The sequence below is a fragment of the Terrapene carolina genome, unplaced genomic scaffold, assembly GCF_002925995.2.
Source record: "Terrapene carolina triunguis isolate 2854851 unplaced genomic scaffold, T_m_triunguis-2.0 Scaffold105, whole genome shotgun sequence".
NCBI lineage: Eukaryota > Metazoa > Chordata > Testudines > Emydidae > Terrapene > Terrapene triunguis.
The window spans coordinates 295,763-313,342 of NW_020664456.1; the positions used below are offsets into that span (position 1 = coordinate 295,763).

The window sequence follows — 17,580 nt, forward strand, 5'->3', positions numbered from 1 at the left end:
CAGAGGGCAGAGGAGATATTTAAGAGTTTAGCCAATGCATGTATTTAAAATGAATTTAAACAGAGCTGAAACTGAAAAAAATTACTTACACTTTATTTTTATTAATTGAATTTTTGTGATTTTCAAATAGATATGGTGACTGCCATCCTGTTTATTTTATTGGGTCACTAGAGGCTGCTTTTCAAGAAGCCTTCTATGGGAAAGCCAGAGATGTAAGTGTGTGTTAACGGTACACTATTTGTATTAGAAGGAAAGTGATAAAAGGGCTAACTCGTACATTTGACACTATGCCAAAAAAGTTCTGATTTTTGCTACATTACTAGTAAGCAGTTTCATACTTTTACGTAATTGACTGAAATGTTCAGCCTGCATGTTATGGGAATGACGGGGATAACTCACACTTGCCAACTGTTCTGTTTTGTCGTGGACTGGCCTTGCTTACGTAACCGATCCCAGGCTTTGACGGCTTTGGCCAAAGTTCTAGCAGTCATCTGAGCTTCTAAAGGCTTTTTTCTGTAAGTGTTTGTCTCCTGTCACTAGATATCACTGTTTGGGAGCCTTGTGGCTGACCGTGACAAAGCTGTATATTGGTATCTCTTTTAAATAATGGCTGATACAATCAAATTAGTAAATTTACAAGTTTAAGGCCATTGGGGCAGGGAGTGTGCTGCCTTTTGTGTTGGTACAGCATTTACTTAAACACAGAATAGTATTATAGTTTGGAATTTAAGGTTTCTATTCAGCCAGATAGGCACCTCAGGGTTCTGATGTTCCACATCCATTTGGAAAAGTAGTATTTTCATAAAATAAGAAAGAGAATAGTTGAATGAAGGCCTGGTGTCCTGGATCTAGGAGAGTAAGTACTCACTCACCTGTAATAGTCAACACCTAGATAAAGACTAAAGCACCAATAAAAAGCTTAAGCAGCTTTAATTCATCCTTTAGCTGTCTTGATATTGGTCCCAAAAGAAATGTGCAAACAAAGCGTGTTTGTCTCTCTTGAATTACTCATATTGAAATGGTCTATAAGTATTCCTTGTAACAAAATCTCCACTACTTGCTCTAAGCTAACATTTATTTGACATGTTTGCACACCCCAGCAAGTTTCTTGCAGAATAACTGCTAAATTTGGAGTCTAGTTTCATTAATTTACATGGTTGACAGAGCATGGATTGCTCTAGAACACTTCAGTAGCAAAATAAGAATTGATTGTGACTCGTAGGAGTGTTGGATGCTAAAGCATGTTGGCAATGAGGCAAGTGAATCAATATAAAAAGATGCTTGATTTAGAGAGTTCACTTTTGACATCTCATCAGAAGTAGATAAAAGCATATAATTATAAAAACAAAGGGCATTTTATTAGCTCTCAGAAACATTATTTTATACCTCCAAAGGGGTTTTTAATACAGTACAACCCAACTGAATGTTCATCTTCAAAATACTTTTCATATACTACTAACATGTAGGATATGGAAGATGCATTCTATTTCCAGTATTTTTCCAGTGGGTTCAGACCAGATCCTTACCAGGATTATCTGATATGTTTAGCAATTTACTATTTTTATTACCTTTTTCTTAGAAATGTTGTTTGTAAATAGTGGCTGAAATATTGATAAAGGCTGAACTATTGATTCCTTTTTGTATTTAAACCCACATATTAAGTTGCTACATTAATTTATATCACACTTCAACATTTTGAATTTTAAAAATGCTTATGAAATAAGTAAAGTTTGATATTATTGTACCTTTTTGCTATTGCAAAAAATCTTTTCAATATTTGAGAACTCAAAATGAAAACAAGTGGACACTTTATTCTGTTTTTGATGATTGTTAAGTTTTATAAAGTGACTGAAAATATGACGTTTTAATTAAGGAAATTATTTTAAGAAATTGCAAGCTAAATATTCCATGTTCTAATTTATACTGTGAAGGGCACTTAATTTTGCCAGGGCAACAGATGAGCTTCAAGCAGCAGCATTCTTCACTTGAAGTGAGAAATTGAGTTCCAAGAGTAAATAAAAACAAGATTGAAGGTTTAAATCCTCTGCTAGGCTTTTTGAACTTATATACTCATTAAATGTTTATTGGAGTGGTGGGATTATGAAGGATTTGGGGAGCTTCCATCAGCTGGTATATAGTTAATCACTAAGTAAAACACTACATTTGATAGAGTGTTTCTCACGATGCCACACTCAATCCATCTTAATGAAAACCGCTTCAGACTGATTTAATTTGAGAGCACTTGGCAGTGAGAGTGCTTATAGATCTTAGCCTTTTTCTTGAGGAATTTGCAGTGCTGTCCAAAGCACTGTACAGTCCAGTTTCAGTGACATAGCCATCAATATCTTTTTTCCTATCTCTATTGCTGACATTTTCTGAAAAAAATCCTAAGTTTATATAAATTTGCAGCCTTCTTGCAGAAATATTTGAGAGATGATTTTATGAAAGGTATTTACCTAAATCAGTTTGCAGTTACTTTGAAGTACTTTTTAAAATAATTTTTAAAACATTTTGTTATCAAAATAGGTATTTTAATGGAGGCTTTTCTATAAATCTTTCACTTGCATGTGTCAGAAAGCAGAGACATTTGATACTTTGTTTCAGAAGACATTAACTGAAAAAGAACTTTAATTTTAATATAGCTAACTCTGCCTCATTTTTGACTAGTATTTGCAGTTTGGCTTCTTGACTTTTAGACTTTAGATAACTAATATTATGTTTACTTTTAAAGCAACTTCTTCCATGACAATCCCTGTACTAGCTGTGAAGGGGAAAAATATGCCCAAGTTCTGTCTTGATTTACATCCTGTATATAGATCTGCCCACAGTATGTCGAGTCAGAATTTGGCTCATGATCTTCCCGTAAAATGCCATGAAAGCAACTCTGTACATCAGCTAGTCCTTTGTGCTCAGTAGAAACGTAGCAAATGTACAGCAAGCTGTCTTCCCATTAACAACTGATGTCCTGAGGTAGCTTCTAAATCTGGCTGCATGTTCTGTTGTGAGTTCACAAGAAACTTACTGCATATTCAGTACAAAAGAAAGACATTTAGTTTATCAGTTACTGTGTGAGTGTGGTAAGGGTGAGGAAGGAAGACGTGGGTTTATTAAAACAAAAAAAGAAATATGGTTGTATAAAACACTTTAGTTTATTCCAACCCAGTGAAGGAAATCTCCATGGTATCATTTTGAGTTTCCGGCCCTATATATTATAGTTTTAAATAGCTACTGTATAGGAACATAAGAATAGCTAGACAAGATGCTACAGAAGAAGTGTTAAAACCCCCCCATCATGGACAAGTTCGTAATTACATACTTATGTGGAAGTTTATTCCTAGCTTCAAGCAGTTAGTGGTTGACTTACGTTCTGCAGCATGAGGGAATCCATTCCTTATAAATGTTTATCATGTGTAATGAGTAACTTTGGTTGGTACTGTTATTTATGTGTGTCTAATCTCTCTTTTTGCCTCCCACTAAGTTCTTTGCTTGAATAATTAAAAATTAAAGTATTTCCTTTTTATCAATGGTTGCTTGCTTTTCAATTTCAGTGGGTGATCCCTAGGTCTTTTATTATGAGAGAGGGTAGAGGATCATCTGATTTACCTTCTCAAGAGCACTAATTTTTATATACCTCTGTCAGATCACCTCTTGTCTCTCTCAATTTCTCTCTCCACCCACTTCTAATAGTTATATTAAATATCACTCCTATTGCAGATCCTTAGTGGCCCCCTGCATTGCACGCACTCGTTGCTTCCTGACAATTAGCCACTTAGACCAGCACTTTGATTTCGATCTCTTAGACAGTTTTTGATCTATGGCAGAATTTTAACTCTGGGTACTTAATTTCCATAATAGCCTCCTATAATTTGACTTAATTTAAGACTTTTTGCAAGTCCAAATAAATTGGCCCTTTCTCATCCACCAACATGCTGATTCGCTGGAAGAATTGTAATACACTGGAGCAGCAGAATATTCCTTTACAGAAGCCTTCCTGCTGTCTATGTGTTTTACAACTTGGTGTCTCATTGGCATGACATAATGGAAATTGTATATGTGGACAACATGCCAGCCTTATCAGAGATTAGCCAAAGAGTTGCATCTCACATCCATCCAAACCTAAACCATTTCTTTCTATTAATGTCATAGTGTTTTTTATAATTGTGGTGAATTTTGTCACCTGATTGCTGTTGTGTCTATATATTTGATCCTTATATATTTACAGTCTTGTCTTTCTTTTTAGGTTGACTCCAAACATGAGTTTATTTGCTCTATATTTCATGCTGTAGTATGGTCTTTGTTTTCTCCATTATATTTCAATGGAAACAGTTCTTTCTTGAGGCTCTTCTTCTTTATCTTTGTCTTTTTAAAAAAATTCTGTATTGTATTATTAGCCTTTCTTGTAATACAATACTTATAAGATTCTCTCTATATATGACAGGTTTCAGAGTAGTAGCCGTGTTAGTCTGTATCCGCAAAAAGAACAGGAGTACTTGTGGCACCTTAGAGACTAACAAATTTATGCATCCAAAGAAGTGGGCTGTAGCCCACGAAAGCTTATGCTCTAATAAATTTGTTAGTCTCTAAGGTGCCACAAGTACTCCTGTTCTCTCTATATATGATGATTAGTACTATATATTGTACTATGTGAAGCATACTTTCGTTTTGTTGAGTTGTAATTTGGTGTGCAGAGAGTAGAGGAGTGATGAAGTCTCTGTGTGTATGAGCCAACTGTTGTTCTAACCCATCTGCTGTTGTGATTTAGGCAGCAGCAAAAGTTGGAAATTAAACCTTTGATTCCTTCTGCTTACTGCTCAGAATCCCAAGTCCATACCTGTCACCTTTTCAGAAAGAAATCCCATCCTGCTGTTGCTAAAAGAAAGAGTCCTTACTTTAGGAAGGGTTATATTTATAACGGTTCTAAGTCAAGTGGAAAGCTATTATAGAACTTAGAAAATAGCGTCATCTGTCAGTGCAGCCCAGGATTTGGTTAAATTGTCCACAATCTGCCTTCAGTATGACTAGCTATATTGGGCCTGATTTTCAGAAGTATTGAGCACCAGCAACACTATCTGAAGTCATGGGAGCTGGAACTGCTCAGTATTTTTGAAAATCAGGCGTGTAGTTTTCTCACCTTATAACATCACCTTGGGCTGTGAGTGTGGGTAGGTAGATTATACTCATCTAAGTTTAGACTGATTCTCCGTCTTTCAGTGACATTGCTTGCTTGAAGTACTATTTGGCTGGGACCTGCAGAACACCCAAGATGCCAGAAGGAGCCTGTAAACTATTGGCTAGGTTTCATGCTTTCCCTATTCCGTTCTTTTCTGCTCTGTGAGAGCCACATCTTTTGAAAGATCTGGAAAGAACATTGGCAATTCTGAGAGTAGTTAAAAATTATCTTGAAATGACGATAGGTCAAAAGCAATCTTTTGAAGAGCTTTTCGGATTTCACAGTGTTGACCGTAAAAATGATTTTTTTAGACAGCAGAGTTGGGCTCCAGGGTTATCCACGGTACTTTACTAGCATAGAAAGAGGAAGTCCTTTGTAATATTTTAGGAACAGTGACTGTAAGAATACTAACAAAAAGTTTTAAAAACATTTTTTTCAAAGAGTACTTATAATTATTTTAAGGAACCTAAATATATTGTGATTAAAAAAAAAAGGTATCGCAGCCTCATTAGACAATCTACTAACTAAAAAGGTTATATTTCTCATTCTCCACAAAAATGTTTTTCTAACCATATCATCTAGGGCTGTGATCTCATCATCTGAAGTGCTGATTTCTTTGTATGTACACCGCTACCTCGATATAACGCGACCCGATATAACACGAATTTGGATATAGCGCGGTAAAGCAGTGCTCCGGGGGGGCGGGGCTGCGCACACCGGTGGATCAAAGCATGTTCAATATAACGCGGTTTCACCTATAACACGGTAAGATTTTTTGGCTCCCAAGGACAGCGTTATATCGAGGTAGAGGTGTAGTTGGTATATCTTGTATGTAGATGGAAAACCTGAATGCTGCATGAAGTGGTATTGTTGATCCACTAGTCCACAGTCTTCCTTCTGACTGAGTATTTTGGTATTGCCCCAGCATGATGCTCAAGAGCACTATCCAGCTGGAGAGATGCCTTCTTTTTTCTGAGACATAAAACTGGCTACTTTGCACGTTTGTAGTCTTTAAAACCGTTCAGTCCTGTTGACTGTCAAGGGTAAGCAACTATTTAATTTTTTTCATTAGTGTAACTTGTGTCGGACACCTGGAGCTTGGGATAGGTACTTCTTTTTTATTTTTTGTGTAAATCCAAACAAACAAAAATCTGATGGCTCATTGTGCAAAAGCTGTATCCTTACCAGATTGCAACATGAGTAATTGTTATTTTTTTATCTCTGCTTGTATTGCACAACATATTGATTAAACAGACTAGAGAGATATAAAATTAACATGGCACACATTAAATGGATTAAAAACTGGCTAACTGATAGGTCTCAAAATGTAATTATAAATGTGCTTCCAGTGGGGTTCCCCAGGGGCTGGTTCTTGGCCCTACGCTATTTAACATTTTTATCAATTGACCTGGAAGAAAACATAAAATAATCACTGATGAAGTTTGCAGATGACACAAAAATTGAGGAAATAATTAAGAGGACAGGTAACTGATTCAGAGCTATCTGGATCTGTTGGTAAACTGGGTGCAAGCAAATAACATAAGAATATAAGAATGGCCATACTGAGTCAGACCAATGGTCCATCTAGCCCAGTGTTCTGTCTTCTAACGCTGGCCAATGCCAGATGCATCAAAGGGAATGAACAGAACAGGACAATTACTGAATGATCCAGTCCCAGCGTCTGGAAGTCAGAAGCTTAGGGACATCTTGAGCATGCGGTTGCATCCCTGACCATCTTGGCTAATAGCCATTGATGGATATGTACTCCATTAACTTGTCTAATACTTTTTTGAATCCACTTACAGTTTTTGCCTTCATAACATCCTCTGGTAATGAGTTCCGCAGATTGACTGTGCGTTGTATGAAGAAATATTTAATTTTGTTTGTTTTAAACCTACTGTGTTATGTTAAGATATAAATAACACTTCTTTATTTGCTTTCTCCAACTATTCATGATTTTATAGACTTCTATCATATCACCTCTGTCATCTCTTTTCCAAGACGAATATTCCCAGTCTTTTTAATGTCTCCTCATATGGAAGCTGTTCCATACCCTTAATCATTTTTGGGTGCCCTTCGGTGTACCTTTTCTAATTCTAATATATCTTTTTTTGAGATGGGATGTCCAGATCTGCATGTAGTATTCAAGGTGTGGGCATACCATGGATTTATATAGTGGCATTATGTCATTTACTCTCTTATTATCTATCCCTTTCCTTATGGTTCCTAACATTCTGTTCAACTTTTTTGACTGCTGCTGCACATGGAGTGGATATTTTCAAAGAAATATTCACAATGACGCCAGGATCAATTTCTTGAGTGGTAATAAGTAATTTAGACTCCATCATTTTGTATGTAAAGTTGGTTTTATGTTTTCCAATATGAATTACTTTGTATTACTCAACACTGAATTTCATCTGCCATTTTGTTGCCCAGTTACCCAGTTTTGTGAGACCTCTTTGTAGCTCTTCACAGTCAGCTTTGGATTTAACTATTTTGAATAATTTTGTATCATCTGCAGACTTTGCCACCTCATTGTTTACCCCCTTTTCCAGATCACTTATGAGCACTGGTCCCAGTGCAGATCCCTGGAGAACACCACTATTTACCTCTCTCCATTCTGAAAACTTTATTCCTACCCTTTGTTTCCTGTCTTTGAATCAGTTACTGATCCATGAGAGACCATTCCCTCTTATCCCATGCCTGCTTACTTTGTTTTAGAGCCTTTGATAGGGAACCTTGTCAAAGGTGTTCTGAAAGTCCAAGTACTCCTGGATTACCCTTGGCCAAATGTCGGTTGATCCCCTCAAAGATTTTGAATAGATTGGTGAGGAATGATTTCCTTTTACAAAGGCCGTGTTGACTTTTCACCAACAAATCGTGTTAATCTATGTGTCCAATAATTCTGTTCTTTACTGTAGTTTCAGCCAATTTGCCTGGTACTGAAGTTAGGCTTACCAGCCTGTAATTGCCAGGATCGCTTCTAGAGCCTTTTAAAGAAATTGGCGTCACATTAGCTATCCTCCAGTCATCTAGTACAGAAGCTGATTAAGTGTTAGCTTACATACCACAGTTGCGAGTTCTGAAATTTCATATTTGAGTTCCTTCAGAACTCTTGGGTGAATACCATCTGGTCCTGGTGACTTATTACTTTTAAATTTATCAATTTGTTCTAAAACCTCCTCTAGTGACACCTCAATCTGGGACAGTTTCTCAGATCTGTCACCTAAAAAGAATGGCTGAGGTATGGGAATCTCCCTCATATCCTCTGCAGTGAAGAATGATGCAAATAACTCATTTAGCTTCTCCTCCTTGTCTTCCTTGAGTGCTCCTTTAGCACCTTGGTCATCCAGTGCCCCCCTAGATTGTTTGGCAGGCTTCTTGCCTCTGAAGTACTTAAATTTTGTTTTTGCTGTTAGTTTTTGAGTCTTTGGCTAATTGCTCTTCAAATTCTTTTTTGGCCTGCCTAATTTATACTTTTACACTTGACTTGCCAGAGTTTATGCTCCTTTCTATTTTCCTTAGTATGATTTGACTTCCAAATTTTAAAGGATGCCTTTTTGCCTCTAAATACTTCTTTTACTCTGTTGTTTAGCCATGGTAGCATTTTTTGTCCTCTTACTATTCTTTTTAATTTGTAGTATACAATTAATTTTAGCCTCTATTATGGTATTTTTTAAACATATCTATGCAGCTTGCAGGCATTTCACTCTTGTGACTGTTCCTTTTAATTTCTGACTAGCTTCCTCATTTTTGTATACTTTCCCCCTTTCTGAAGTTAAATGCTACTGTGACAGACTTCTTTGATATTTTCCCACACACAAGAATGTTAAATTTAATTATGTTATGGTTGCTTTTTCCAAGCAGTTCAGTTATATTGAGATCTTGGACCAGATCCTGTTGTCCACTTATGACTAAATCAAGAATTACCTCTTCCCTGGTGGGTTCCAGGACTAGGTGCTCCCAGAAGCAGTCATTAATAGTGTCTAGAAACTTTATTTCTGCATCCCATCCCATGACATGCACCCCGTCAATATGGGGATAGTTGAAATCCCCCATTATTATTGAGTTTTCTATTTTTATAGCCTCTCTAATTTCCATGAGCATTTCACAATCATGGTCACCATCCTGGTCAGGTGGTCAGTAGTGTATTCATACTGCTCTACTCCTATTATTCAAGCATGGAATTTCTAGTGATAGAGATTCTGTGGTACAGTTTTATTCATTTAAGATTTTTACTATGTTTGACTCTATGCTTTCTTTCACATATAGTGCCACTTCCCACCAGCACGACCTGTTCTGTCATTCCTGTATGTTTTGTACCCTTAGTATTTCAAACTATGTGTTTTTAATATGGGTAAATGTAAATGTATACACCTAGGCCAGTGGTTCCCAAACTTTAACAGCCCGCGAACCCCTTTCACTAAATTGTGAAATCTCGTGAACCCCCTCCTAAAAATGAATATTTCCAGGGATTTAAGTTTAAATTTCCTCAGTGTAATGGATGCGCTTGCTTTGCTCTGCATAGCTCTTGGAAGTCCGGAACCACTGGAGAAAGATAAAGTCTCAGTTCTGGTTCGGCATCAAGTCTGTTTCTGTATTTGGTTTTCAGATGTGCATACGAGGAAAACGCTTTCTCGCATAAGTATGTTGTTGAAAATGGTAACAAAACTGCAGCAGCTTTTTCTGTCAGAAGCGGGTACTCGTTTCTTAAACTCAGCCAAAAGTTGATTGGAGCGCTGGGGTTCGGGCTGCCTCACTGATGGGGGGCAGGGCACGGGCTGCCAGCCCATACTGCCCGGCCCCGCTCTCCCTGGGGCTTGGGCTGCCAGCCCCACGCGGAGCGATGGGGTTCGGGCTGCTGGCTCCCCCGCTGACGGGGGCAGGGCTCGGGCTGCCAGCCCAAACTACCCGGCCCTGCTCTCCCTGGGGCTCGGGCTGTCTGCCCTGCAACCGGGTCCCACCTGCTGCCTCCAATGCCTGGGGTCCTCTGGCCGCCATTAGTGAAATTTTTCTGGCGAACCCCCTGTAACATTCTGCGAACCCCCAGGGGTTCGCAAACCCCAGTTTGGGAACCACTGACCTAGGCCATACATACAGGATGGGGGAGTCATTGCTGCGAAGCAGTGACTCTGAAAAAGATTTGTGGGTTGTGGTGGATAATCAACTGAACCTCAGCTCTCAATATGATGCCGTGACCAAAAGAGCTAATGTGATCCTGGGATGTATAAACAGGAAAATTGTGAGTAGAAGTACAGAGCTTATTTTACCTCTGTATTTGGCACTGGTGTGACTGCTACTCCAATACTGTGTCCAGTTCTGATGTCCACGATTCAGGAAAGATGTTGAAAAATCAGAGAGTTCAGAGAAGAACCATGAGAATGACTGAAGGATTAGAAAACCTGTCTTATAGTGATAGACTCAAAGAGCTCAATCTATTCAGCTTAACAAAGAGAAAGTTAAGGAGTGTTTTGATTAGTCTATAAATATCTACATGGTGAACAAATATTTAATAATGGGCCCTTCAGTCTAGCAGAGAAAGGTATAAAATGATCCAATGGATGAAAGTTGAAACTAGACAAATTCATACTGGAAATAAGACTTAAATATTTGACAGTGAGGTAATTCATTGCTGGACAATTTACCAAGGGTCATAGTGGTTTCTTCATCACTGAAAATTTTTATATCAAGCTTGGATATTTTTCTAAAAGATCTGCTCTAGGAATTATTTGGGGACATTCTATGGCCTGTGTTATACAGGAAGTTGGATTAGATTATCATAATAATCTGTTTTGGCCTTGGAATCTATGAATCTATTAAATGTTTTCCTTGTGGTTTCAAGTGGATATTATTCTTCATTTCCTGTCCTCAAGTGTTACCATTCTTTTGCACTGTTAAACAGTGTTTGCATTTCGTTTGCGGATGAATATAAATATAAAGAGATTTGGTATCTTTCAGGATGAAGGGTGGTATATAAATGCACTTCATCATCATACTCTACTAATAAACATCTTGAATGTGTTAAGCCATCTCTTAAATTCTAAGTCACCTCTGAAAAGCTTTATAAAATTTGGAATTCCATCCTCTTGCATTTCCCCCGCCCCCAATAGTGCAAACACACGGGTTTCTGCCACAGAAATCCTTCTCTAATTTATAACTTAGAATTTTTGTAGGCGAGATGGCATATAGGTTATCAGTGTGATCTGATTTGAATTGTTTGGCATCCACCACCATGGTATATGAGCACCTTGCTGAAATTACTTAAACAACAAAATGTGTAAATACAACTGTTTAAGCTCTGAGAGTGCTTAAAGCTTAAGTAATGGCTCGTAGTGCTCTGAGAAGTAAGAACCAGAGGTTATCAATTGTCTTCTGGTCCTTACCTCTGTGTTTGGCACTGGTATGACTGCTATTGGAATTCTGTGTCTAGTTCTGGTGTCCACAATTCAAGAAATATGTTGATAAAATGCAGAGGGTTCAGACAAGAGCCACAAAAATGACTGAAGGATTGGAAAACATGCTTTATAGTGAAAAACTCAAGGAGCTCAATCTGATTAGCTTGTCAAAGAGAAAGTTAAGTGGTGACTTAATCACAGTCTATAAGTACCTACATGGGGAATAGATATTTGATAATAGAGGGCTCTTCAATCTATCAGATAAAGATATAACAAGATCAAATGGCTGGAAGTTGAAGCTAGACAAATTGAGACTTGAAATAAGGTGCAAATGTTTAATAGTGAGGGTGATTAGCTATTGGAACAGCTTACCAAGGGTGAGGCTAGATTTTCCATCTCTGGAAATTCTTTAATCAAAATCAGGTGTTTTTCGTAAAGTTGTGCTTCTAGGTCAAACAGGAATTAATTTAGAGAAGTCCTATGACCTGTGTTATGCAGGAGATCAGACTAGATAATCACAGTGGTCCCTTCGGACCTTACAATCTGTGTATCCATGGAGTAATGTTTAGGCCAGACTCCTTTTGGGGAATTGAACCTGGTTAGCGTTCCTATTCTGTCAGCCTTTGGCATCTGTGTCCTCTTGGGTTCATTCTAGTCCAACACTTCTGATGGTGCATTAGATGTTGGAATTAGCAATCCTTAGCTTTTAACATTTTTTTTTCTTTCTCCGTCATGTATGTAATACAAACACACACAAAGGTTCCTGTGTGTCCTCATTCTACTACCCAGGGATAAACACATAGTTTCACTGGAAATGGGTTTGAGCTTTGACCAGTTTCTGCCTTAATCTGTCATCAAAGTGGAATCAACTCTAACATCTGTCATCTGGATATCAAAGAGGGCTTAAATTCTGCTCATGAGATGAAGATGATGTGTATTAGAATATCTGTTTGTGCTCAAGGAGACTTTTCAAAATGATTTTAAAGTCTCTAAGGCTACCTTAGATAGATGGATCAGGTTGTTCATTTGAAAGGCTTAAAGAGTGGAAAACATGTCCTTTTGTTCAGTTAAAATCAGTTCTCACTGCACAAAGCAGTGGGCTGGAGGAAGAAGAAAGATCTTGATTCAGGAAACCTTCTACCAGCTTGAAAGAACACTTGTGCATTTACCAGATGCTATTGAGTAAGCATTTCTGCTTCAATTATTATCCTGAACAGGTGGGTGTGAGATGCAGAAAGCAAAATTTCAGGTCACCAGTGCTACCAGTTCTCACAATGTTATCACTGCTCTTGTCATGCTTGGTATTTTTCTTAAAGCTCCAACACCTGGATTCCCGTTGTCACATTAGAATCTCAGTTTACTTAATTTATTTTTAGATGGAAAGTTGTGGTTAGAGCTTCAAGAGATGGTCTCTAAAGGCTCCAACACCTGGAGACAGATAAAAAGTTCCCAAAATTTATTTTAAAAAATCTTAATGCAATCTCATTATATTTTGGAACCTGAAACATGGTTTATGAATGCATAGGATTGTCAATACAGTGCCAGAATTTCACTCTTTCCTTAATGCTTTGAGTGCTATATGTCAGAGGAAAATCCATTTTTATTAGGGTTCTTTAAAGTCTTGTACTAAGACCTGTAAAGCATTTGACTTAGTCCTTCATGACATTCTGATTTAGGAAAAACCAACACTGTACAAAATCAATGTAGCCCACATTAAATGGATTAAAAGCAGGTTAACTGATAAAGTTCAGAAAGTAATTGTAAGTTAAGAATCATTTTATGGGAGTGTTTTTAGTGGGATCCCACATTGATCTGTTCTTGCCCAAATGATATTCAATATATTTTTCAGTGATCTGGAAGAAACTGTAGAGTAATTGCTGGTAAAATTTGCAGATGACACAAAAATTGATGGAATTGTAAATAACAATGGGAATGCGTCAGTTATACAGATCGATCTGGATCACTTGGTAAGGTGGGCAAATTTGAACAATGTTTTTAATAGAGCCAATTGCAAGATCATACATTTAGGAACAAAAAATGTAGGTCACACTTACAAGATGGGAGAGAGTACCCTGTAATGCAATGACACTGAAAAGGACTTAAGGGTTATGGTAGATAACCAACTGAACATGAACTCCCGGCATGATGCCGTAGCTAACGAGGTGACTATGGTCCTTGGAGGCATAAGCAGGGGAATATCAAGTCAATATATGGCATTAGTGAGATGATTACTGGAATATTATGTCCAGTTCTGGTGTCCACATTTGAAAAAATCCTTTTGCCCACTCACTGATGACTAGTGGGAAGCTCTCCGTGATGACTGTGGAAACCTAAAGTACTGATTTCTGCAGTTTAAGTTTTGATTTAAAAACTGTTGAGTTTCTTGTCCTTATGGTTCTAAAGTTTAATTTTCTAAGTGTGAACTGATGCAGTGCTCTGAGCCTTCAGATAGAGCTGATGCTTCTCCTGATGCTCATACCTTTCCCAAGCAGCACCAGAAAAATGAAATGAACAAAACTGATTAGTTTCACAGCTGCCATATAGAACACTGGGCTAGATTTATATTAATTCCGTGCTCCAGAGCTAGCTGCGCTTGTTAACCAGCATCCTGCACATGGTTCTCACTTGTTGGTAGGACACACACACACTCACACACTTGTCTTGTGTATATACTTCTGGCTAGTAGGTTTAATCCTCTGACTGGTTAGATACCTGGCAAATTTTTAATCCTTTTTCTAAATATAAGGGAAAACTGATATCTCAGATACATCTGTGTTGTAATTTATGGCAAATGCTGACTTTTTTATGGCCACAGTAGTTCTAGATTGGCTGGTCTAGAGATTGAAATAATCTGTTTGGCCGCAAAAGAGAGGGTGAAATAGGATTTCAATCTACTTTATTCTGCCCTGATAAGGTGTCTAAATTGAGACCCATAAGGGGAATCACCTCTTGAGGTGATTTGGTGGCTCAGTCTACATGTCTATTTGGTCTTTTGGCTCTCTGAGACTGTCAAGAAGAATGCTAATTGTGATATTTGTTTTTGAGCTGTGGATACGTATCTAGTAGAAACCTGACTAGGCTGGATTTAAATATAGGTAAAAGGCCAATTCCCTGAATAGTCCACTATTTCAGCATCCTTAAGATCTATTTCTTTTGTTTGTTTGTTTGTTTCTACCTAAACCACCAGTGACAGGGGTTCCCTCATTCCTTCTATAAGAGTGGAAAGGAAATGAACTTTTCTCAAGTGCCACAGGAATGTAAGTGTTCTTGAGACTTTGATGGTCAAGACTAGTAAACTGGTGTGCAGAAGCCCAGTACACCTCAAGAAGTCTGTTAATGGAAGCCCTAGTGCAGGGGTCGACATCCTTTCATAAGTGGTATGCCGAATCTTCATTTATTCACTCTAATTTAAGGTTTCGCTTGCCAGTAATACATTTTAACGTTTTTAGAAGGTCTCTTTGTATAAGTCTATAATATATAACTAAACTATTGTTGTATGTAAAGTAAATAAGGTTTTTAAAATGTTTAAGAAGTTTCATTTAAAATTAAATTAAAATGCAGAGCCCCCCAGACCGGTGGCCAGGACCCGGGCAGTATGAGTGCCACTGAAAATCATCTTACGTGCTGCCCTAGTGTGTCACTGATAAAGGGTCCATCACTGAGGCCTTCTTGGAATATTAACATAATGAGAGCTTTGTTCCTTCTCATCTTCCTCAATACCTGGTATAGGAATGGGAGTAGCAGAAAACTTATTATCCAGCTAAAGTCCCAGGTGGAACTATTTATAATTGAGGCATGTGATTTTTGAAAAGTGCCTGAGTCACTTAGATCCCTTAACTTTCAATGAGACTTGTGCTCCTAAGTCACCTTAGGCTATGTCTACACTACGCAGCTTTCAGCAACACAGCTGTGCCACTAAAAGGTGTGCAGTGTAGGTGCTGTTTGTTGACAGGAGAGAGCTCTCCTGTCAACGAAAAAACTTCCACCCCCAACAAGCGGTGTTAGCATTGTCGGCAGGACAAAACACTGTTCACACCGGCGCTTGTTGTTGACAAAACTTTTGTCTTTCGGGGGGTGGGGTGTGTGTGTTGTTGTTGTTGGTTTTTTTGTTTTGTTTGTTTTGTTTTCTTAACACCTCTGAACAACAGAAGTTTTGTCTTTCACTTGCTAGTGCAGACAAAGGGTTAGGGCCAGATTTTTAAAGGCGGTTTAGGCACCTAAAAATGCAGATAGACAGTGTAATTTTCAAAAGCACGTAGGCACCTAACTCCCATTGAGATCAACCTTTAAAAATCAGGTCCTTTGGCATTTTTGGAAATCCCAGCCCTAGTGTATTAAAAGAACTAAAAAGTGCATTGTAAAAAATATGAAAACAACATACATTTTCCTAGCAAAGGATGCTCAGGACATGACTAGTTTTGATTTTTTTTTTAAAGTATATTTGCTATCATTTAAATTATCTTTCTACTGCCTCTTTTTACTGTTATCCTAACAGTAAACCTCAATGTGGCCTGCAAGTTTTTTGGGCCCATGATTTTACAGCTGCAATCAACTGAAGTTACAAAAGATAGTTTAGCCCTCTAACTACCTGATATCTGGATGCAAATGACAATTATACCCACAAATAAGGTAGTTCAAATGTAGACATCTGTTGTTTGTGTGCATAAGTTTGTGCGCCTGTCTTGTTTACTAAAATTTGGCCGTAATCTTTTAATCTTAAAACTGTACATATTTTGGAACATTCAGTTGGATGGAATCTCATATTTAACAGTTTCATGGGGTTGTTTCTTTGGAACTAAAAGTGTTTCTCAAGAGCCTTTTTTTATCAGCTCCCAGTGAAAAGAGGAGAGCAAAGCCATCCGCTTACCACAAAGCAGTGCCACCACAAAGGAAAGATTAAGGGTTTAGAGAGAGGTCAATGTGGGTTTTTCTCTAACTAAACACTTTCCTAAAGTTTCCTTGTGGAAAAAATAATGAAGTCATCTAAGAGTTTTTAAAGAATTTTTATTTCTTTTTCACCGTCTGCATTCGCTTGTCTTCCCAGCATGGATGTTTAATCTTTCTAGGCTTTGTGAATTGGCCCAAATGAATAAGTGGTGAGTTGTCTCTCTAGGAGCTAGAGGCTTATTCTAAGGCCCTAATCACTGAGTAAACACATCTTTGCCCTCCCTCTCTTACAACTGCTATATAATAGTCGAGATTCTAGCACAGTAACCTGGATATTGCAGGGATCGATGCTTTGAAATGCAGAACGGCTGATCCTCAAAAACAGACAGTGCCTGATCTTCCCCTGTCTCTTTCTTCTTTTTAAATTAAATATCACCACAGAGATGCTGTTTTATTGCTTGATATTGTGCATTAGTGCCCTGGATTTTCAAGTTTAGTTTCAGTCAACACTGTTGGCTGCACTTATATGGAACTCTGCATGTTAGGCTTATTAATGGCCTTTCCTGGCACATGTGTATTTGGTTCTGAAGAACATTTAAATTAAATCAGACAAACATTAATGTATATTACTAATCCCTTTCTCAAAGTCTAATGTTCAAATGTACTCTTCTTTTTGTTTAAACAGACATTGCTAAACTTTACCCATAGCCAGTGTTCTAGGTTATAAATATACTGATTTTTCTAAAAATGAATTGCCCCAAAATTGTACCCACATATCTTGATATATTAATGCAAGGTACCAGATCAATATCCTACGTAGATGTTACTTCGTATGGATAGATTTTCAATTACCTTTATAAAAATTATATGCAAAAACACTCACCCATTTGCCATACTTGTCACTTGCCTTCTCAGCATGGATGTTTAAGCAGTATTTTTAAATAATGTCCCTAACATTAATTTTTGTGGTTATTTTCTGTTGCTTTTCGAAAACTGTGTTTTTGATTTATTCAGATACCAGATATCAGAACATGGTCCTTTCCCCTAATCATCTTTTTCCCTATATTATTCCCACCCCACCTTCTTCCCCTATGTACACGCATATATACCAGTCACTTCCCTTCCTGA

General features: G+C 37.7%; 1 protein-coding gene across 1 annotated transcript in view; it reads left to right on the forward strand.

Annotated features, from left to right (window-relative positions):
* Window positions 1-17,580, forward strand: part of LOC113406567 (FAS-associated factor 1) — a 323,445-nt gene that overhangs the window by 218,799 nt on the left and 87,066 nt on the right. Inside the window, exon 12 of the mRNA XM_026651889.2 lies at window positions 131-212. Coding sequence (XP_026507674.1) covers window positions 131-212 — 82 coding nt within the window. The remainder of the gene's footprint in view (window positions 1-130; window positions 213-17,580) is intronic.